Here is a 22,677-nt window from a genome sequence, read left to right as displayed (position 1 = left end):
TTGATCAGCATCCATTTTAAATTTTTCTTCTGAACTATAATCCTGAATATTTAACAAATCATTTTCAATTTTTTGAATTCTATTGTCCAATTTGTCTTGAATTTCATCCATTTTTGACTCTAGTAAATTAGCATTTGTTTCCAACCGAATCATGAATTCTGACATTTTTAAAATTTTTTGCTGCAAAAAGTCAAACTTGGATTTCACCAATTCCTTAGTTTCCTGCTTAAATTTTTCAAGTTGCTGATTCACAATCTCATCCCTTCTTTCAATCTCCTCTAAGAGAAATTCTATTATATTAAAATCAGGTTTCTGGGACTGAAGAGTTAAAACTTGTTCCTTTAAATTCTTAGTGGGGGAATCCCCCCCACCTATTTTTTTGTCTGACTTCACAAGCCTCAGTGCCATGTTTCCGCCTAAGCAGGCTTTGTTAGAAGAAAAAAAAAACAAGACAAAAGACTTCCAGCCAGCAACAATCAGGCCTCCAGGGGAAAAAGAGAAAAACAAAAACAGGAGCGGAGTTTTGTCTACAAATGTAGCCAGTGGTATTTATTCCGCTACATTGTAATAATAAAAAACGGAAGAACTTTCCCTCTCAAACTCTTCTCCAGCCGCGGCAGACGCCATTTTAAAAAAAACCTTTTTTCCTCTTTCTCTTCCTCTATTCTCTTAAGTAATTTTTAAAAGATAAGTAAAATACTTGCGCTTCAGTATTACAGGTCCAGCTCACATTTTCTTTGAGTAATCTGTCAAATTCGCAGGCTTGCTTTTGACGCCTAGCTCTGCATTAGCAGAGGTCTCCCAAAGCCCGGAGCAGCGGCTGGGGATATGGGGCATCTCATCCGCTCCATCCCAAAAGTAAAAGAAAAACTTTTGGGACTCTGCAGAGAGTTCTACCCACCCCTGCCGGCTCTATCTCCGTTTCCTCATGGGAACGGAGTTTTTTCGAGCCGCCGTTCCGTTGTGAAGGCGGCTCTGACAGGCTATGGAAGCTGACGATCCCAAAGGAACGTCTGGCGGCGGCCAGCAGCAAACAGGAAGTCTCTACGATTAAAAATTTTAAATGATTAAATAGATTTGGCTCAATTTAAAACCCCAGAAATTTAAAATACCCCAATTTAAAATTATTATGTTGATAGCCAGGCCTGGCGGAACAACAGGGTCTTCAGTGCACAGCGAAACACCCAGAGGTTGGAGATCTTACGTATTTCCGGGGGCAGTTCATTCCACAGGGCTGGGGCTCCCACAGAGAAGGCCCTCCCCCTGGGTGTCGCCAGCTGACATAACTTGGCCGATGGCACCCTGAGGAGATCCTCTCTGTGGGAGTGGACTGGCTGGTGGGAGGCTATTGGTGGCAGAAGACGGTCTCGAAGGTACCCGGGTCCTATGCCATGGAGCGCTTTAAAGGTGGTAACCAACACCTTGAATCGCACCCGGAAGACCACTGGGAGCCAGTGCAGCTCGCGCAGGAGGGGTGTCACGTGGGCACAACAAATTGCACCCATAACCACCCGCCCGGCCACATTCTGGACCAGTTGGAGCCTCCGAGTGCTCTTCAAGGGGAGCCCCATGTAGAGAGCATTACAATAGTCCAACCGGGAGGTAACAAGGGCATGAGTGACCGTGCACAGGGTGTCCCGGTCCAGAAAGGGCTGCAACTGGCGAATCAGGCGAACCTGATAAAAGACCCCCCTGGCCACGGCCGTCATATGCTCTTCTAAAGACAGCTGTGCATCCAGGAGGACACCCAGATTGCGAGCCCTCTCTGTGGGGGGCAAAATTCAACCCCAATAGTCAGAAAGAGAGGCAAGGTAAGGAAGGATAAGTCAACCTTGAGTTGTCATTTAGAACAAAAGTCTAAGGATACTGGACAACCTTGGCATTTTTTCCAACAACCATCATAATGACAGAATCTCATGGACATACATTGAGGTTCACAGGGGACATTGGTGATTATTATTATTATTATTATTATTATTATTATTATTATTATTATTATTATTATTATTTATTGGTTAATCTTTAGTGAGATTCACAGTCTTTGAGGCTGGTTAATAGCTCAGCAGCTCGAGTCCTAACCAAGGACCTAGGAACTGTTAAGGTATCGTCGGAGGATGTAAGCTGTTCCGAGTAAGGTGGTTTTTTGTAGAGTCAAAATGTTCAAGTTGGTGTGCACTGCACATGCGCATGCGGAGTGCGCATTTGGCACATGCACGGCTAGCGAACCGGTAGTAAACCAGTTCAGATTTCTCCACTATATTGCACTGATTTTGGTAAGTCTAACATAACATTTTATATTCAAATATAAACCAAACAGTTCTACTTGTTATTCTTATATCATTTTAATTTAAGATAGATACTTAAGAGAGAGAATTTATGACAGAGACTAGTTCTTTTGAGGCATTCAAAAGAAATTTAAAATTTCCATTTGTAGAATTCCTTGTGATTTCATGGACCTGTCCATGTTCAAAGATAGCTTGCCATTGTCTCCATCTGGGAGATTCTTTTGACTTTCCAGTCTAAACTACAACCCTGAGTTTCTCTGATGATCTCCACCCAAATGCTAACCATTTCTGGTTAGACCCTACATCATTTCTGACAGATGGCAGTCCAATCTCTTCTCGAAAGCCTCCAGTAATGAAGCTCCCACAGCTTCTGAACGCAACTTCAGTTCCATTGATTGATTGTTCTCACTGGCAGAAAAATTATCCTTATTTCTAGGTTGAATCTCTCCTTGATCAGATTCCATCCATTATTCCTTGTCTGGCCTTCAGGTGCTTTGGAGAATAGCTTGACCCCCTCCTCTCTGTGGCAGCCCCTCAAATATTGGAACACTGCTATCATGTCTCCCCTGGTCCTTCTCTTCACTATGCCCAGTTCCTGCAACCATTCTTCATATGTATCTATGTATGACCCAGCTTAGTTTCTGAGTCCAAGCAAGATGTTATATCCTGATGAGATTTGGCATTTTCAGAAATGATTATACAGTTCAAAGACTACATTATCCAATAGAATTCCAAAATAATTCTCATTCAGTAGTTTTTTTTTTTATAGCAATATTCTAGAAGTAATTTCTTTGTAGATACTCACCATAGTTCTTCTGCTTCCTTCTGGGCCTGCTGTCTGGCTCGTTCTGCAAGAAGCTCCTCTGAAATCTGCTCATATGACTTGTCTCCAGGGGCTTCTCCCATGATCCAAACCCAGACTTCACCATCAGTTCCCTGAAGCCACTGAACATGTTTCCTGTTACCTGGAATAGCCATCCAAATGTGTTGTCAGAAGGAGAAAGTCTCTGAGCCATCAATCAAACAATACAAGTCTTGAAATACAAGGAATGAGAACTAAGCACTGGGCCTGTTCAAGTTCATGAAAGAGAACTTCATTTCAGCAATGGTGCAAGCAAAGCATTTCTCTGAAGTTGCCTTGCAAAGCAACCTGGCCACCTGCTTCTAGAAAAATGAGCAGAGGGGCCAAGGAGTTTTACTTTGCTGGAGAAAGGGTATCCAGTCTATCTAGAAGAGCCTAGTTAGGTTAGGGCTTGAAGAGAGTCTTCATCACATGCAGAATAATAGAATTACAAAATAACAAAATAACAGCATTGGAAGAGACCTTGGAGGGGACCTGTGTATTTCCTTGACTTCTTGGAATAACAAGATGCAAAGTATACATCAGCTCTTGATAAGGATCTACAATGTCTATCTCCTTCATGCTTAAATTATAAAATAAATTTCACCACTGTCCCTATTGTCACAAGCTAATTTTTTTCTGGGTATAGGCTGATATGATAAATTTACTTCCTGCATATAAAGGTGTGGCTGTTTTATAAATTGGCTTTCATAGAAGCAACATGGTTATTACTGTTTTAATTATCAACTGCAAACCATACTATTCACCTCGTGAATTTTCCTCATTTCTTCTAATTGCTATTTATGTCCCACCACAAGCCTGTGTAAACAAGACATTTCGAACTCTAGCTGACCAAATTATGGAGGTTGAAGCCAAATTCACTGGCCATTATTTTGGGAGATCTAAATAAAACAAACTTAGGGAAAGAGCTACCAAAATACTTTCAGCATGTCAATTGTCCCACTAGAGGCAAGACATTGCCTCTTTAGACCATTGCTACACAACACTAGTGGTGGGTTGCCCCCGGTTCGCACCGGTTCTATAGAACTGGTAGTAAAACCGGCAGGAGGCTCCACCCACCGACCCCAACATCATCAAAATGCTTCTGCACCTGCGCAGAAGAGCGCGCGCATGGCCCCGTTGTGAACCAGTAGTAAAGGTAAGTAGAAACCACCCCTGCCCTAGTCCTTCTTTTCACTAGAGTAGACATACCCAATTCTTGGATTCCCACTCTGGACAAAGAGGGAACTCATGGACATAAGTTCATAAGGTAGTGAATTAGGTGAAATAGTGTGATAACTCCCCGGACACTTCCCCAGATACCTCTCCAGATGTCACCTTGGAGGAGGATGAACCAGTTCCAGGCGCATCTGGAGGAGAATTGGTTAATGGCTCTGAGCAACAGTCTCAGAGGGATTTGGCTGAAGCACAGCTGCAGCAGGAGAGCCCTGAGGCTCCAGGTGGGGAAAGCAGGCAGCTGCAATTGGCCAGGGATGAGGAAGAGGAACTGCTTCTTCACCTGATCTTGGACAGGTGATCTTGGAATACATAGGTCAGAGAAAAGGCAGGAGCCAGCTTTTGGTACAGCCCATCAAGAAGGGTGAGGCTGCCTCCTCATGAGTAGTCCACTGATCCTCACTGCTCCTGGTGCAGCTGTACTTCAGCCAAATCCCTCTCAGATGGCTGCTTGGAGCCATTGACCAACTCCCCTCCAGAGATGCCTTCATCCTCCTCCAAGCTGACATCTGGACAGGTATCTGGGGAAGCATCCAGGGGAGTCATCACAAATAGTTGAACATTAAATGAATGGAAAAAACATGTCTTTGGGCTATTTGAAGGAATGATAAAGTGAGGGCCAGTCTTACTTCCAAGGAGATGATATTCCAGAGGGAGGGAATCACCATGGAGAAGGTTCTTCTTGGTCCCACCAAATGGACCTCTTTAAAGCCACCCTGAGTCTTCGGAGAGGGGCAGCATATAAATTGAAGTAATAAATAAATGAATAAATAAAATCTGCCAGTTATCTTAGTCCCATATTTCTCAGAGTTTCCTATATCACAGTCAAACAGCCCCAAAGATGCTAATGACCAAATGACTGCAAAGAATATAAATCTTTCCATTCCCCACCATTCAATCAGAAGGTTCTTGCATAAGAAGAGAAATGTTTTCAAGGAAAACACCAAGAAAGTCCAGTTGCCTTTTGAAAAGCACCTTTGGGACAACCAAGACCTGGATGATTGAGAACCTTCATAGACTTTGCAATTAATACCTTCAAAGTACCTAACTAAACAGAAACCAGTGCTGTAGCCCAAGGATGTAAGGTTTAACCATGTAATATCTAAACCTATTTACACATAGAACTTTCCAGTAAAGAAGAATTTTTTAAAAAACCCACTAACCCCAATTCCTGACTAAAAAAGAACAGAAAGAATCAAGAAACTATCTGCTTAATGATGAATGCTTGCATCAACGATTTTCGCCCCATCCAAGAAATGACATTATAGCAAATTCTCCTTCCAGCAGCCCAATTTGCAGCATCAGCTTTCCATAAGGCAGAAGGCTATGACTAATGTAACCCAGAAAATGAACCTTCAGTAGTACTTGTAAAATGTAGAGAATCCTCATTTTGGAACCATAATATTTGCCTGTGCTTTTCCAGTCCTTTCTACAACAGATTAATAGAAACTGCTTCTGGCTGAAATTCATCGCAATCAACTCCAGAAACAAGACCTTAGAGAGCAATAGCAAGTTCTCTTGAAGAATCATTCATCTCAAATGAACTGCCCTGCCTAATATAGTGCACACCAGAAGCTGAGCTTGTTCTTTTCCAAGTTTGGGTTTGCAAAAAAAAAAAAAAAAAACAACCCTAAGATTTATTTTAAAATCTCAGAGTTTGCAAAAGACAAAGGTCATTTCACAGCGGACATGCTCAGCTGACTTTCTTATGAAGATCTCTGGAAATGTGCACACTCCATTAGCACTGTCTGTGTAGATTGGGTAGCAAATTCACCCATCTGGAGGGAGTCAAATTTTCGACAAATCATAGAACATAGAATAATAGAGTGGGAAGGACTGTCCAAGACCCTGCTCAAGCAGGAGAACCTATACCATTCCAGATAAATGGCTGTCCAATTTCTTTTTGAACGCCTTCAGTGATAAGAGTACCCACAACTTCAGAAGGAAAGTTGTTCCATTGGTTGATTGCTCTCATCATTAGGAATTTTTTCCTTAGTTCTTAGGTTGCTTCTCTCCTTGGTTAGTTTCCATCCATTGACCCCCTCATCTTTGTAGGAGCCTCTCAAATATTGGAATGGTGCTCATTATTGTTGTTTTTATTATTATTATTTTCAAACGTTCTGCTTCAGTTGAAAGAAAAGAAGTAACTCTTGCCACCTTTGACTAAAACGTACTTGCTTGTTCTACCAGATGATGTGCTTTTAAGTGCAAAAAAAAGTGGAGAAGGAGCTTGCTGAAAATTTTCAGCAGAAAAATTGCAGAGGTATTTATAAATGAAGACAATGAAACCATTCCCAGATTACAAATAAAATAATATTTCAGCTTTAAAATATCAGATCAAGCTGTAGAAGAAGGAAGGGGGAAATGTGCTAAAATTTAATAAAGTCCTGTATCAGTTGTATAAGAATGTAAACCAACTGACAATTAGTTGATAGTCCATGAGAAGAAGGGAATTTGCTGAAGAAAACAATTATAGTTTGGAAGACTTAGCGGTAAAAGGAAACCAGGCTGCCAAAGAACATGGTGACTGGAGCCTAGAACAACTCAAAGAAGTATCTATGGAGATTCTCAGTCATCCAGGTCATGGTTGTCCCAAAGGTGTTTTTTCAAGAGGCAACTGGACGTTCTGATTTTTCTTTGAAGATGTTTCACATCTTCAAAGCACCTTTGGATCAAAGAAGACATGCAAGATTGGAAGATGTGGAGAGAAGTGGACCATAGAATCATCAAGAATTGGACACAACTAAGACTTCTGGTTGATGTTACGGCGAGATCAGACATGAGGAGCGGATCTCCGCGCTCCTGTGCTGAATCCTCCCCATTGGTGGGCTCTGAGAGGAGCCAAAGCCTCCCTATAGGGGAGGCAAAGCAAAGAGAGGTGCCCAGCGTAGTCGCAGAGAGTCGCATTTCTCCTGCCTGGCCCAGGGTTTTTTTTTTCTCTCTCAGCCACAACGAGGAGAAGAAGCAGCCTAAATATGGATGGGGCAGCCGAGGAACACCTAAGACTGATGCTGGAGCAGAGTTAGTGAACAGTGATTGGAACTGGGTGAGAAGATCCCCCCTTTTTTTCCATTTAGTCCCTAAACTTAAAGGTAAAAAGAAGAAAATCCAGAGAAGAAAAGAGACTCTTAGAATTACCTTTTATAAAGTGGCGAATAACCATAGAGAGAAAAATCCTAGACCCAAATGAAAGGAACTGAGGGAAAGAAAGCTAAAGATATTTTAATTTAAAAAAAATGAATTTTAAAACTGGGTAGGCATTGTTATGGAAAGGCATTATAATATGCTGGAACCATGTACCTGAATTGATTCGAGTATCTAACTTTGTTTCTATAAACTGAATTAAATTTGGATTTTAATTTATCACGTTTGAAATGACACTGAAATCTCTGTTGATGATGCCATCTACTGGTGAATGGAATATACTGCACCCATACAAATCTAGGAAAATTTTGACAGAAAAAATAAGCAACATCTTTTTGAAGGATTGTGGTGATACTAACTGTCCTATAATTAATTACTTTACTATTGTGATAAGGAAGACTTTTAAGTAAAATAAAGTGATTTTTGTTGTGTGGTTAATAGTCCTGAAATTTAAAGAGCTATGATTATTGAACTCTTTTTTTTTATTGAAAAAGTTTTTCAAATACAGTTTCCCCCCCCTTTTTTTTCCCCCTCCTCCCTAACCCCCCCTCACCATCCCCTCCCCCCATGGCTTCTCCAAAATAAAATCCAAATTGATATCACATTATATAATACTTTACCATCCTTTTACACCACCCCCCCATATGCTAACCATTTCTTTTTAACATTATTATTATATCCCCCCTATACTATACATTTCAAAGCAACTTTCAGCTATACAATTATATAAAAAATCCTAATTTGGCATTTATTCAACTCATAATCTACCCATTTCCTCCACCCCCATACATATATCTCTTAATCCAACCATACGTCTGGGAGGGAACGGGGTGACTTTGAGTCAGCCAGCCTGGCTTTGGAGGAATCTTGGCTGTCTGTCAGGTTTCGTTGCTATCTTAAATAAACTTCATTCTCAAACGCAAAGTCTCTAATGAATCTTCTGATTTATTTAAGAATAGAAAAAACGACATGCCTGAACTCTGATGCAGCCAAGATTGGCACCTCCTTCCAAACCCCTCCCTTTCCGTTCTTCAACCCCAATGTCTCATTGGCCACCATGCAGATCCATCTCTTCGTCCCATGCACTTTCTTTCACAGGAATTCCCCCCTCCCTCTGTTGCCCAAGTAACGCTATCTGCTGAAGAACCAGGAACTAGGTGAAAGTTCATCCCAGCATTTAGCAAGTCTTTCTGTGTCTTTTATGTCAGCGCTGAAAGAGATCACAATTTGGAACGCTGACAATATGTTTTAAAATAAAAACCCAATAAACCTTGAAAAAAAGAGTTGAACACAACTAAATAGTTCATATCATAATCATTATCAGTATCATCATCATTCATGAGATACATCCTGGACTTTCTACTTGGGCCAAACACTTTCTGATTCACTCTCTGTTGGACAATGTAGCATGGTTTGCTGAATTTTTTCCAAGAGGTTCATTATTCTTACTTGATGGCATGGGCATCATATGGAAAACCATATGGAACTGGAATATGAAGTGCACACAAAGACAGGCAAATAGTGAAGAGTTGTCTTTTGTTGCTTGGCCTGCCTGCCTCTTCTGGAAGCTACATTGGCTAGAATAAAGTTTAGTGCTTGCACTGCACATCACAAGAGACCACCTCTGAATGATGGAAACTGCTGTGGAAGGATTCAAAGTGAAAAGAAGTGCCTTAACACCCGATAATAAATGTTGTTGGTCACCCAAGTCAGTTCCAAACACAGATTCCTAGAAAGGAAATGTCAGGGTATGCAGATTTAATAGCTGTAAACTGATGGAAGGTTGTGAGTGATGCAATGGAACTGAGGCAGCACGATTACTGCCACTTTAAGAAGCTGGGTAAGAAGCTGCCTATATAAGGGAAGCCATTAGAGGGCATTTCTTCTCATCTCTTCTCCTCATGTCTTCTCATATTCTCTCTCGTCGTGTATCTCATTGCTCTCCTTGTGTCAGTAGCTGTATGACAAGGTATTTAACCACGTATAAGTCTGTATATATTTAGCTGTTGATAAAACCACTATTAATTTATCTAAAGGCTCTGTGTGCTGTGTGCTGTGTTTTGTTCCTGGGTTTATCTCATAATACTAGTTACGTTGCCTAAACTCTGACAGGTTATGGGCCCAGTCCACAGTGAAGACCGGAGTGACTGGTGACTTGTGAGCCTAGAGGAAAGAGAATCCCAGTGTGAGCTTGCATCAGAGTAAGTGGTTTAAAATGTGGTTAGCAGGCAGCATGGCCTCTATCGGTGTAATGGGAGGAGGTTTCCTGGGGTCTCGGCTGAATGAGACTAATTACCTCTCCTGGAATGTGAAGATGGAGATGTACCTGTGGAGGGAGGAGTTGTGGACGATTGTTACTAATCCACCAGCAGTGGATGATGGGGATCAGAGGGAAAATGAAAAGGCATTAGGCAGCATAATGCTTGCCTTGGAAGATAGTCAGATAATACACATGAGGGGTCTCCAGTCTGCGAAAGAGTGCTGGGAGGCATTGCGCAGTGTGTATGTGAGAGAGACTGTGGGCAGTAAAGTGTTGCTGACTAGAAGGCTGTATAAGGCACAGTTGAAGCCAGGAGAGTGTGTGTCCACACATTTGCAGAACATGAGACGGACATTCCTTAAGTTGAAAGAAAGGGGAATGACATATACAGAGGCACACAAAGTGTATGTAGTGCTTAGTTCCTTGGATAGTTCATGGGACATTCTTTTGAGCAGTCTTGAGTCCATGCAAGAACAGGACTTTATGATGGCGTACTTGACTGGACGGTTGTTGGAGGAGGAGCAGAAATGGCTGGAGAGGAGACCAGGAAAGGGAGGAGAGAGAGCATTCAGCACAAACCAGCATCTGCAATAGTCCAGGATGCTGGCAGAGCAGCTGAAAGAGTTAACTTTGCAAAGAGATGCTACATTGTACAACATGTTATATGGGGAAGGTAATGTGTATGTACCAGAAATAGATGCTACGTTGTACGTGTTATATGAACCTGCTTTAGAGCATAAAAGTATATCCATGTTAGACAGGCAGGGGTATGAAATAATATTTGCTGGGGGACTATATACAATTAAGAAGAATGGACAGGTATGTGCACAAGGTGTTTAAAAGGATGGTCTGTATGTTCTGGGAATGCAAGAACATAATTGTGTATGTGTACTTAAAAATGTTTCTACACATGACAACTGTATACATAGAAGATTAGGGCATGCAAGTTTTAACGTGTTGAGGAAAATGCCAGACATAGCTGAGGGGCTAAAATTAAAGAAATGTAATGCATACAGTCAGGTCCAGAAATATTGGGACATCGACACAATTCTAACATCTTTGGCTCTATACACCACCACAATGGAGTTGGAATGAAACAAACACAATGTGCTTTAACTGCAGACTGTCAGCTTTAATTTGAGGGTATGTACATCCAACTCAGGTGAACGGTGTAGGACTTACAGCAGTTTGCATATGTGCCTCCCACTTGTTAAGGGACCAAAAGTAATGGGACAGAATAATAATCATAAATCAAACTTTCCTTTCTTAATACTTGGTTGCAAATCCTTTGCAGTCAATCACAGCCTGAAGTCTGGAATGCATAGACATCACCAGACGCTGGGTTTCATCCCTGGTGATGCTCTGCCAGGCCTCTACTGCAACTATCTTCAGTTCCTGCTTGTTCTTGGGGCATTTTCCCTTCAGTTTTGTCTTCAGCAAGTGAAATGCATGCTCAATGGGATTCAGGTCAGGTGATTGACTTGGTCATTGCATAACATTCCACTTCTGTCCGTTCAAAAACTCTTTGGTTGCTTTTGCAGTATGCTTTGGGTCATTGTCCATCTGCACCGTGAAATGCTGTTCAATGAGTTCTGCAGCATTTGGCTGAATGTGAGCAGATAATATTGCCCGAAACATTTCAAAATTCATCCTGCTGCTTTTGTCAGCAGTCACATCATCAATAAATACAAGAGAACCAGTTCCATTGGCAGCCATACATGTCCACGCCATGACACTACCACCACCATGCTTCACTGATGAGGTGGTATGCTTAGGATCATGAGCAATTCCTTTCCTTCTCCATACTCTTCTCTTCCCATCACTCTGGTACAAGTTGATCTTGGTCTCATCTGTCCATAGGATCTTGTTCCAGAACTGTGAAGGCTTTGTTAGATGTTGTTTGGCAAACTCTAATCTGGCCTTCCTGTTTTTGAGGCTCACCAATGGTTTACATCTTGTGGTGAACCCTCTGTATTCACTCTGGTGAAGTCTTCTCTTGATTGTTGACTTTGACACACATACACCTACCTCCTGGAGAGTGTTCTTGATCTGGCCAACTGTTGTGAAGGGTGTTTTCTTCACCAGGGAAAGAATTCTTTGGTCATCCACCACACTTGTTTTCCGTGGTCTCCTGGGTCTTTTGGTGTTGCTGAGCTCACCGGTGCATTCCTTCTTTTTGAGAATGTTTCAAACAGTTGTTTTGGCCATGCCTAATGTTCTTGCTATCTCTCTGATGGGTTTGTTTTGTTTCTTCAACCTAATGATGGCTTGCTTCACTGATAGTGACAGCTCTTTGGATCTCATCTTGAGAGTTGACAGCAACAGATTCCAAATGCAAATAGCACACTTGAAATGAACTCTGGGCCTTTTATCTGCACATTGTAATTGAGGTAATGAGGGAATATCACATACACGGCCATGGAACAGCTGAGAAGCCAATTGTCCCATTACTTTTGGTCCCTTAACAAGTGGGAGGCACATATACAAACTGCTGTAAGTCCTACACCGTTCACCTGAGTTGGATATACATACCCTCAAATTAAAGCTGACAGCCTGCAGTTAACGCACATTGTGTTTGTTTCATTCCAACTCCATTGTGGTGGTGTATAGAGCCAAAGATGCTAGAATTGTGTCAATGTCCCAATATTTCTGGACCTGACTGTATTTGGATTGTTCTGTATGTAAAGAATCAAAAGCTAAAATGTATCCTGTAAGTAAGAAAAGTGCTAGAATTACAAATAGGGTATTACAATTAGATCATACTGATGTGATTGGTCCTATAACACCCTCTTTAGGAGATGCGAGATATGCATTAGTCATAGTTGACGATTACAGTAGATATGGATATTGTTATTTACTGAAAAATAAGTGAGGTATTGCAACAGTTCAGGAAATTGATAACATTTGTAGAACAACAGCATGGATGTAATGTATGTCAGATTCAAACAGACAGGGGGACAGAGTTTATGTGTGAGATATTTCAAAGGTGGTTAAGCAGTCTAGGCACAAGGAATAGAAAAACAAATCCATATTCGCCTTTGGGAAACAGTATGGTTGAGAGATGAAACGGTGTGCTACAGACAATGAAAGATGCTTTGCTTGCAGGCATGAGTAAGACATTCTGGGGAGAAGCTATATTAACAGCAAATTATATTGTTAATAGGTTATGGAGTGAGGCAATACAGGACACACCATATTTCCTGATGCATGGTAGGAAACTGTCTTTAGGTCATGTAAGAACATTCGGTAGTTATGTCTGGGTGCATATTCTGAAAGCTACTAGGAGAAAAGGTCAGACAAAGGCCAGAAAGCTTCAATTAGTTGGATATGAGCCAGGAACGAAGGGGTACAGATTTACAGATGGTACTAAGCGAGTTGTAATCTCAAGGCCTGCTAGTTTTGAAGAGCAGTACTGGAACAAGATACATGCTAATAATGAGGTGTTCATGCCAATACAAGAATCCTTGGTCACGCTACCATGCATGCGAGTTTATCAAAGCCTGGAACTTCACAAGCAATTCCATCAACAAACACATCGACCTACAACCAGCCTATGAACTTCTGAGAATTCAAATCAACCACACAACCAACCAGTGACAGCTCTGACCTTCAACCCCACCCAACCAGCACGTCACCTCCCAATGACCTTCACTTGATGCGACCTTCCCATCTCAAGACCCATCACTAGACCCTCACCTGGTGTAATCCTCCCATCACAAGACCTACTGACCACACAAAGCCCTTATAAGCAGAAAAACCAACCCTGATATTCCCTAAATTCTGCTGAAGATGTTACCTAGCCTGGTAATGAAACATTCAGAAACCAACCCACAAACTCAACCTCCACCCTCATCCTAAACCCGAGCTACAGATATTTGCCACTATTGTAAGAAAAGCTGTGTCTGGACCTGACAGAAGTCAAGTGGATGCCTTTCTCATTTGATGCCTACATTCATTTGCATTCATGCTGCTAATTAAAAGCTATCTAAAATAACTGGAGCTGCAGTTGATGAAATATTGCTGGAATCAGCTTATTGCAAGCAGGCTGATTTATCATTGTTCTTTAGCAACTATGGCACCCTTGACAAATCCTAATTGCTAGCCATCTTCTTCGCCTCCAGAAATTGATTCCCTTTTTCAGAAAGTCTATTGCAAGCCCAACCAGATATAACATCTCAGCGATATATCTCTCATTAAACAAAGTTGCAACACTCAGCCAAACACAGCATTCAGGTAGTTTTCCATCATTCTATTCTATGGCAGATTAACTGTTAATTTAATTAGTGTTTAACTAAAATGTGGCTCTAGGAATTGCTGGAAAAATTAAAGGACTTCTACACTTGATAGAGTTTCCTGATAAAAACTGATGCAGGAAACTTGTATAACACGGTGCTTCCCCCCACTCACCTCTGCACAGTGGTGGGATTCAAATAATTTAACAACTGGTTTTTTTGCCCTAATGACTGGCTGGCTGGGCGTGGCCATGGTGGGCGTGGCCGGGGTGTGTGACAGGCAGCACTTGCCTCCTGGGAGCAAAAACAGGCCACGTGGGGGCTGCACTGCCCCCCACACTCCATTTTGGTCCTAGGAAACCTCGCTGAAGCCTCGTGGGAGTGAAAGCGGGCCGTGGGGTGCTCCATTTTGGGCCTAGTAGGCCTCCCTGCACTTACCTGGGAGCCAAAATGGGGCACATGGGGACTCCTGGAAGGGGTGGGGCAGGGAGGGATTTGGCCAGCCATCAATTTAACTACCGGTTTGCCCAAACCAGCCCAAACCGGCTGAATCCCACCACTGCCTCTGCACCTATGGATGTCCTTCTCCTAAAGACACATTAAAAGTGGTGTTGATGCTTGTCTTTAGTAGTACTTGCTAGGACAGGCTTGCCTTTTTGAAGGAGGAGGAGGAAGAAGAAGAAGAGGAAGAGGAGAGGAGGAGGAGGAGGAGGAGGAGGAGGAGGAGGAGGAGGAGGAGGAGGAGGAGGAGGAGGAGAGGAGAAGAAGAGGAAGAGAAGAAGCTCCTCACTATAGTGTTAGAATATTCATGACTGGAAAGGTAACAAGGTCAGCCAATGAATAGGCATAGCAACTAAGTCAGCCAATTGGGAACTGAGACAGACTGGAGCCAGGGCATGTCTTAGTCTGCAACTTCTGATTCTGTGCTGAGAAATTGAAACTGAAAGCAGTCTGTGCATGCTGTCTGGTCTGAACTGAGCTGAAATGAAATGAAACTGTTCTCTGCTGTTGGTATATATTATTGTATATAAAGAAGTTAATGAATCCTGCTGAATCAGTTTATCTGTGTGTGCTTCTGGATTTGATTTTTGCAAGAAACTCTGAAAGGTTATGGGCCCAGAGCACACAGAAGATTGAATTGTAATTAAGCTGAAAGACTGCCTGTGTGAAAAACCAGACAGAAAAGGTTTTTGCAGAATGGCTGTTGTTAAATTGCATGAGGGCTCTCTGCCTCGTTTGGGACAGAAGAACTATATAATTTGGGCTGCAAAGATGGAATGTTTCCTGAAGACTAAGGAGCTGTGGGATATGGTTATTAATCCACCACAGGTGCCATTTACAGCTGCAGAGCAGAGGCAGCATGATAAAGCAATGGCTTATCTCATCTTGAGTTTAGAAGATGATCAGTTTATCAAGGTAGCTGATTTAAAGACTTTAAAGGAGGTCTGGCTGAAATTAAGAAATGTGCATGTGAGTGTGTCAGCATGCAATATTGTACAATTATCAAGAAAATTATACAGAGCCTGTTTGCAACCAGGAGAATCTGTAGAACAGCATTTTGTACAAATGCAAACTTTGTTTGTGGAATTAGAACAGCATAGAATGCAGTTTCCTGAGTCCAAGAAGGTGCTGCTAGTGTTAAACAGTCTGGATGAAATTTGGGACATTGTTTCTGCAGTGTTTGAGTGCAAACCAGAGCAGGAGTTGTGTTTGGAGACTCTAAAGGCTTGTTTGATTGCTGAGGAGCCGAAACGCCATTATAGAAAAAGCCACAAGGAAAAATTCCTGAGGTGGGGGCCCAAGGAGCAGAGTGAGAAGAGCGAAATTTCCACAGACTGGATGTCTCCAAAGAGATAAGTAGCAACAGAATATATCAGATTACAGCCCAGCAATAACGGATGTGCTTCATTTGTGGTGAAACAACACATTTAAAGAAAGACTGTTTCCAAGGAAGAAATTATTTACAAAGGAGGAACTGTTTGCAAGGAAAATTGCAAGGTGGACAAATTGCTGTTGCAAAAGTTAGCTATTGCAATAGCAGAGACAAATGGTTGATTGACAGTGGGGCAAGTCAACCAATTGTTAACAATTCTAAATTGTTTTACAGAATGGATTCAGCTGCTGGAAATGCAGTAGCAGTAGTCTTGACAAATGGCCAGAAGGCTAAAGTCATTGGAAGAGGCAGTGTGCAAATTCCATATTTGGAAACAAGGTTTAATGATATATTATGTGTGCCTGAAATGGAGCATAATTTGCTGAGTGTCTCTAGTTTAGACAAGCAAGGATTTGAGACCACATTTGCAAATGGGAGGTGTCTCATAAAGAGAAATGGAAATGTATGTGCACAGGGCATAAAAGAGGATAATCTTTATGTGTTGCAGGGACAAAAGGTTCAATGTGCACAAACATTTGGAAATGTGCCACAACACGATTCATGTGTTCATCTCTTGCACAGGAAGCTTGGCCATGCCAGCTTCAAAGTTTTGCAAAGGATGGACCAGTTTGCAGAAGGATTAAATTTAAAGGGATATAAGGCATATTTGGACTGTGCAGTATGCAAATCATCAAAGTCCAAAGCATTCTCTGTAAGCAAGAGTAGCACAAAGCAGACAACAAGAGCTCTAGAGTTGGTACATGCAGATTTGGTTGGGCCAATGCAAGTCAGTTTGCGAGGAGCAAAGTATGCGCTGGTCATTGTAGAAGACTACAGCATGGTTGGGTTCTGCTATTTACAAAAGAGTAAAATAGAGGTGCTACAGAAATTTAAGCAATGGGTAAGCTTTGTAGAAAGAAGATATAAACAACAGATATGTCAGCTGCAAACTGACAGAGGTTCAGAATTCATGTCAACAAGTTTTCAACAATGGTTGGAACAGTTAGGAATAAAACACAGACGGACAAAACTGTACACAGCTGCTGAGAATGGTGTAGTTGAGAGGTGGCATGGTGTCTTACAAACGATGAAGGACTCACTGCTGGAGGATTCTGGCCTGAGCAGGTCATATTGGGGTGAAGCCATGTTGACTGCTAACTATTTAATCAATAGGCTGTGGAGTTCATCAATTAATGATACTCCATATGCAGTGATATATGGGAGAAAGCCATCTCTGGCACATTTAAGAGTTTTTGGAAGTAACGCGTGGGTGCATATTCCAAAAGCAGTTAGAAGAAAGGGACAATCAATTTGTGGAATTAGAACAGTGTGGAATGCAGTTTCCTGAGTCCAAGAAAGTGTGCTTCTGGATTTGATTTTTGCAAGAAACTCTGACATATAGTAGCAACAGCAATAGTATTTAAACTTATATACCACTTCATAGTCTTTACAGCACCAGGAGGTTTACAGAATCAGTGTATTGCCCCCAACAATCTGGGTCCTCATTTTATGAAGCTCGGAAGGATGAAAGGCTAAGTCAACCTTGAACCAGTCAGAATCGAACTCCTGGCAGTGGGCAGAGTCAGCCTGCAATTCTACATTCTAACCTCTGTGCCACCACAGTTCTTAGTAATGGTCCAGTCACTAATGAATATCACAAGTATGCCAGAATCCAGCCAGACATCTGTAAATTTCTACTTCCTTTACCAGTGTTGTAGGGCACCTGGCCACCTGTTCCATCTGAGGCAAGCAGCTAAGCATCCGCCACATGTTTGATTGAAAAGAGGTCCCCTTTTCCCTTCCCCAGCCTTCACTTCTCCCCCCTTAGACAGGATCATCTGGCTCATTGTAGGTAGGTGTGGTTCTAGTCCAAACCCAAAACTGGAAAACACCCTCGGAGGAGGGTGGGACATTCTATACCTGTGATGGTGGGAAGGGGCAGAAGAAATCGAAGTACGGGTGGGGAGCATCACACCAGATGCATTCGGATAGTGACTTGCTCCCATACCTCCTGCTCACCCTGCTTTCCTGGGGATATGAGAGCGAGGGACCCTGGTTTCCGTCTGGTATATGTGAATGCCAGGTCCATGATGGATAAGGCCCTCCTCATACGAGATCTTATTGATGAGGAGGGTGCGGACCTGGCCTGTATCACGGAGACCTGGTTGGGGCAAGAGGGGGGAATCCCTCTCTCTGATTTATGCCCCTCAGGCTTTCGTGTCCTGCACCAGCCGTGATACCAGGGAAGGGGCGGGGGGTGGCAGTGGTTGTTAGAGAAAGTCTGAGTCCTAAGGAGGTCACTGTCCCTCAGATAGGCGGGTGTGAGTCTCTTCTATTGAAGTGGGACCCTGGAGTTCAGTCGGGCTTGTTGGTCACATACCTATCTCCCAGCTATGTTGCCACAGCCCTGCCCGCACTGCTCGATGTCTTGACTGAAGTGGCACTCCAACTCCCCAGCCTTTTGGTTGTGGGAGATTTTAATCTGCCTTCGATCGGCGAGTCATCTGAGACAGTCCAGGAGTTCATGGCCTCCATGGCAGCCATGGACCTGACTCAGGTTATTCAGGGCCCAACTCATAGGGGAGGACACACACTCGACCTGGTTTTTCTCTCTGGGCAGTGGATAAATGGTCATGGTAAGGGGGAACTTTCCATCACTCCCCTGTCATGGACTGACCATTCCCTCCTTAGACTAGACTTTCAATCTGCCAACCCCTGCCACTGGGAGACGGGACCCATAAAATGGTTCCGCCCCAAGCACCTGATAGACCCAGAAAGGTTCTTGAAGGAGCTTGGGACATTCCCCACCTCTCAATCCTGTGATTCAGCTGAGGCTCTGGTGGCATCCTGGGAATGGGTGGCTACCAACACCTTGGACAGAATTGCACCTTTGCGGCCTCTAACCCGACGCAGATCCTGGATTGCTCCTTGGTTTTCCATGGAGCTCTGGGAAATGAAATGTCGGAAAAGATGCCTAGAGGAGAGTTGGAGGTCCTCCCGATCTGAATCTGACCGAACACAGTTAAGAACCCATATTAGGTCTTATCTAGTGGTGATGGAAGCGGCAAAACGAGATTACTTCGCCATCCTCATTGCATCTGCAGAAAACCGCCCAGCGGCCCTGTTTCGTGTGACCCGCTCCGTCCTCAATCAAGGAGCAAGGGAAGAACCTTTACAGGGCAGAGCTGAGGATTTTGTACAGTTTCTGCATGATAAAATCGCTCAGATCCGGATCAGATTGGACTCTGACTGGGCAGAATCCAATCGGGAGACAAGGGTGGGTCTTGAGAATAATATCTGGATTGAGTTTGACCCTGTTTCTGTCAAGGAAGTGGACAGGATTATGGGCAAACTTAGTTCCTCCACTTACTTATTGGACCCTTGTCCCTCCTGGTTGGTTTTGGCTGCCAGGGAGGTGACTAGAGACTGGATCCAGGCAATTGTCAATGCTTCATTGAGAGAGGGGAACTTCCCTGCCTCTCTTAAGGAGGCGGTGGTTCGACCTCTCCTCAAGAAGCCTTCCCTGGATCCAGACTCACTTAATAACTATCGTCCCATCTCCAACCTTCGCTTCATTCACTGTAGTGGCGCAACAGCTCCCACAATTCCTAGAGGAAACAGAATACCTTGACCCATACCAATCTGTCACTGCGTTTTTTTATTTCCCAGCTGAGCTTCATTATTTTTGGACTAATAGACTTACTGTAATTTGCCAAGTTCCTTATCAGTATTTTACTACGCATGTCCGCATTCTTTCACATTCCTTCACACTCTTTCCTTTGTTCTCTTGCCAGAAAGGTCCGGCTGAGAAATAGCCGGCAAAAGCTATTTCAAAATGTAGCAATTACTTTTCTTAGTTAGTGAGGTGTTTTATTTTCTTTATAACAAATAAATGAGTTTTATTAGAGAACTTTTCTTCACGTTTCTTTTCAGACTATTGCAACAAGGAGGAAGCCTCGATCCATCCTCTAATTAAACCAGGGTGATTAGTCCCAGAGCCAAACATGGGATTAATCAATGCCCTGACATCTGGTAGCTCGGACGGTTGATTTATGGCTTTTTTCCTTGTTTTTTTATTTCTGATAAGAGCGCATAGGCAGTTAGTTTTTAGCTACTGAGGTACGCTAATTATTTTGCTAAGATGCCGAAACAGAAGAAAAAGGAAAAAATGAAGCACAGAGCTTTATCCTCTTTGGAAGAAGAACAGGAGATAGTAACGCCCTCAAGATTCCAGTCTAAGAAAAGGGATTTTTAAGTGATATATTTAGGGGAGTGGAGGAAATGGATAGAGTGGAATAAATGTTAAACTAGATTTGATGGGGAAGGCTGCTTTGAAATGTCATAGTAATATACATAGAAGATTAAATATTAAAGTAGGACTTATTGTATAGTTTTAAAGTGGAGAAGTTATTTTATAATGTCATAGTATAATGTCTTTTTTTTTTCCTTTTTTTCCCTTTCTTTTCTCTTTTCTCTTTTCTGAAATGTATGGATAAAGGGGGATGTTATAATATTAATAATATTTTTAGTAAGTAAAGGTCAATATCTAGAGGAGGGAGTAAGTAATCTGTTATGAATTAGGTTTTTTTTTGTTATGAAGAAGTCACAGGGGGGGATGGGTGGGGTGGGGAGGGGGGGGTTAGGGAGGGGGAGGGAGAGGGGGGGAAAAAAGGGGGAAAAATCTGTATTTGAAAACTTTTTCAATAAAAAAAAAAAAAAAAAAGATTCCAGCCTCTTGCTACGGCTACGCAATTGGAACAAGAAGGTGCCATGGGTGAAGAAGATCTGAAAATGCTTTCAGAAACACATCAAAGGACAGATATCAGAACAGCTGCTTTTGAAGATAATGAACTGCGACTGAGGTCGGTAGCCTTTTCTTCTCAATTTGCATGCTATGAATCTATTCTACCAGAGCCCACAGATTACGATGTGCTTGGTGCTAGGCCAAGAAAGTTTCCACAAATGGCAAAGCTTTTTCACCCCCACGAAGAGAGAGAAGTAATTCATTATTCTCCTCAAAGCCTTGAGCTCACCCAGCGTGAGATGGCCATTAAATCCTACCGTGAACATGTAAAATATTATGAAAATGAACTTTTTCGATTTAAGAGAGATTTGTTTATGCTTGAGCAAGATAAGGAAGAATCCCGTGACTTAAATTTTTCAAAAAGCGCCATCTTGTCTTCTTCCTCAGAGCCAAAGACACTCCCCCTGGTGGATTCTGTGTCAGGCCAATTAAGGCAGAGAGCACTGCATACGTCACATGAAAGTCTCCCTGATCAAGTTACATGTAAATCTGCCATGCAGTCATTTCTTGTAACTGGGCTGCCCGAAGCTAAAGGTGCAGCACCATCTGCTGGCGAAAGTAATTTACTACAGGAAGCTGAAAGAGAAAGGAGCTTAGATGAACATTTTAAATTACTACAGCAGACCCTGGCAAACCTGTCTCTAACTCACTCAGAGATTCAAGCTGAAATGCCACAAGTGTCTCCACGGGCTCAAACTTCAACACCCCCTGGTGGTGATGGTGTCTTTTTAGATGGAACACAGCCAAACTTGATGCAGCAAAGGCAAATGACTGCATCTCCAGCAGGCCATGCCAATATTGCAGATCAAGCACAAATGGCAACTGGAATACAGCAGATTCCAGTGCATCAGCCACAGCAGCTACAAATGCCTGCATATGTGCCCCAGTCACAAGGGCAAATAGGGCCAGCTCCTGGCCCACCTCCAATGGCACAACCAAGACCATTTTTAGGTCCACAACAGGCACAGCAAATACCACAGGCATTTCTGCCAGCACAGCCAGCATATCAAATGCAGGCTCCTTACCAGGCATTTTCTGTCTCTCCACTAACTGGTGAGTCAAAACTAAAAATGTCAGGACACAATTATAAAGCCTGGGTCAGTGAGATTACACTATTGCTTCTTAGAGAAGGCACTCACTGCATGGTTTTTAACCCTCCTGCACAACCATGGGATTTTGCAATATGAGATCTAGAGATAAGGGCTCGCACAACATTATTGATGTCCATGGACACTGAACTAAAGGTCACTTTTCCACCAAACACAACAGCCCGACAAATTTGGGCTGAATTGGAAAATTGCTACAGGCCTATCTCAATTGAATCTTCGTGTTTACTCATGTCCGAACTCCACGGTTCGAGATTGAAACCCGGTGAACAAATTGGAGGGCATTTGACCAAACTGAAAGGACTGAGAACAGAATTGAGAGAAAGAGGCCATAACATTGAAGATATTCAAATGATCAGCATCATTATTAACTCTTTGAATTATGAATGGAAAAATGCTGTTACAAAAATTAACCAAGTCCCAATTGCTCAACGCACAGTGGACAATGTCTGTAGACTTTTAATTGAAGAAGAGGCATTCATGTTGGCCACGCCACACTTGAGAGGACCACCCGCATCAAAAGCTCCAGCTAGGCGCCCCTTCCAAGGAAGGACCTATGCTCCAAGGATGCCAAGATGCTACACCTGCAACCGTGTGGGACATGCCACCCGGGATTGTCCCCAATGAGTTCCAGCTCCCGTCACATACCAGCCCAGAGGAACAGATTCCAGAGGCAGAGGCGGAAGACAAGGTCGTCGTGGTCCCCAGCATGATCCACAAACTCCACTCGCCACACTGGCTTTAACCAATGATCCACAACCTCAACCAGAGTATGACAGACGACTCCTGTGGACTTTGGACAGTGGTGCAGCATTGCCTGTTACCTACAGAAAGGAACTTTTCACAGAGATGCACGAGCCTGAACCAGAACTATGTGAACTTTATTCTTTTTCCAA

General features: G+C 42.8%; 1 protein-coding gene across 1 annotated transcript in view; it reads right to left on the bottom strand.

The window, feature by feature from the left end:
• Positions 1-22,677, bottom strand: part of SH2D4B (SH2 domain containing 4B) — a 204,168-nt gene that overhangs the window by 149,675 nt on the left and 31,816 nt on the right. The window contains exon 4 of the mRNA XM_070945383.1: positions 3,091-3,243. Within this exon, the coding sequence (XP_070801484.1) occupies positions 3,091-3,243 (153 nt within the window). The remainder of the gene's footprint in view (positions 1-3,090; positions 3,244-22,677) is intronic.

This window comes from Pituophis catenifer, unplaced genomic scaffold, assembly GCF_029215685.1.
Source record: "Pituophis catenifer annectens isolate HBS135680 unplaced genomic scaffold, rPitCat1.0.hap2 SCAF_6, whole genome shotgun sequence".
NCBI classification, from domain to species: domain Eukaryota; kingdom Metazoa; phylum Chordata; class Lepidosauria; order Squamata; family Colubridae; genus Pituophis; species Pituophis catenifer.
Note: the sequence above shows the minus strand (reverse complement) of the source record. Positions and strands in the feature narration are given on the sequence as shown.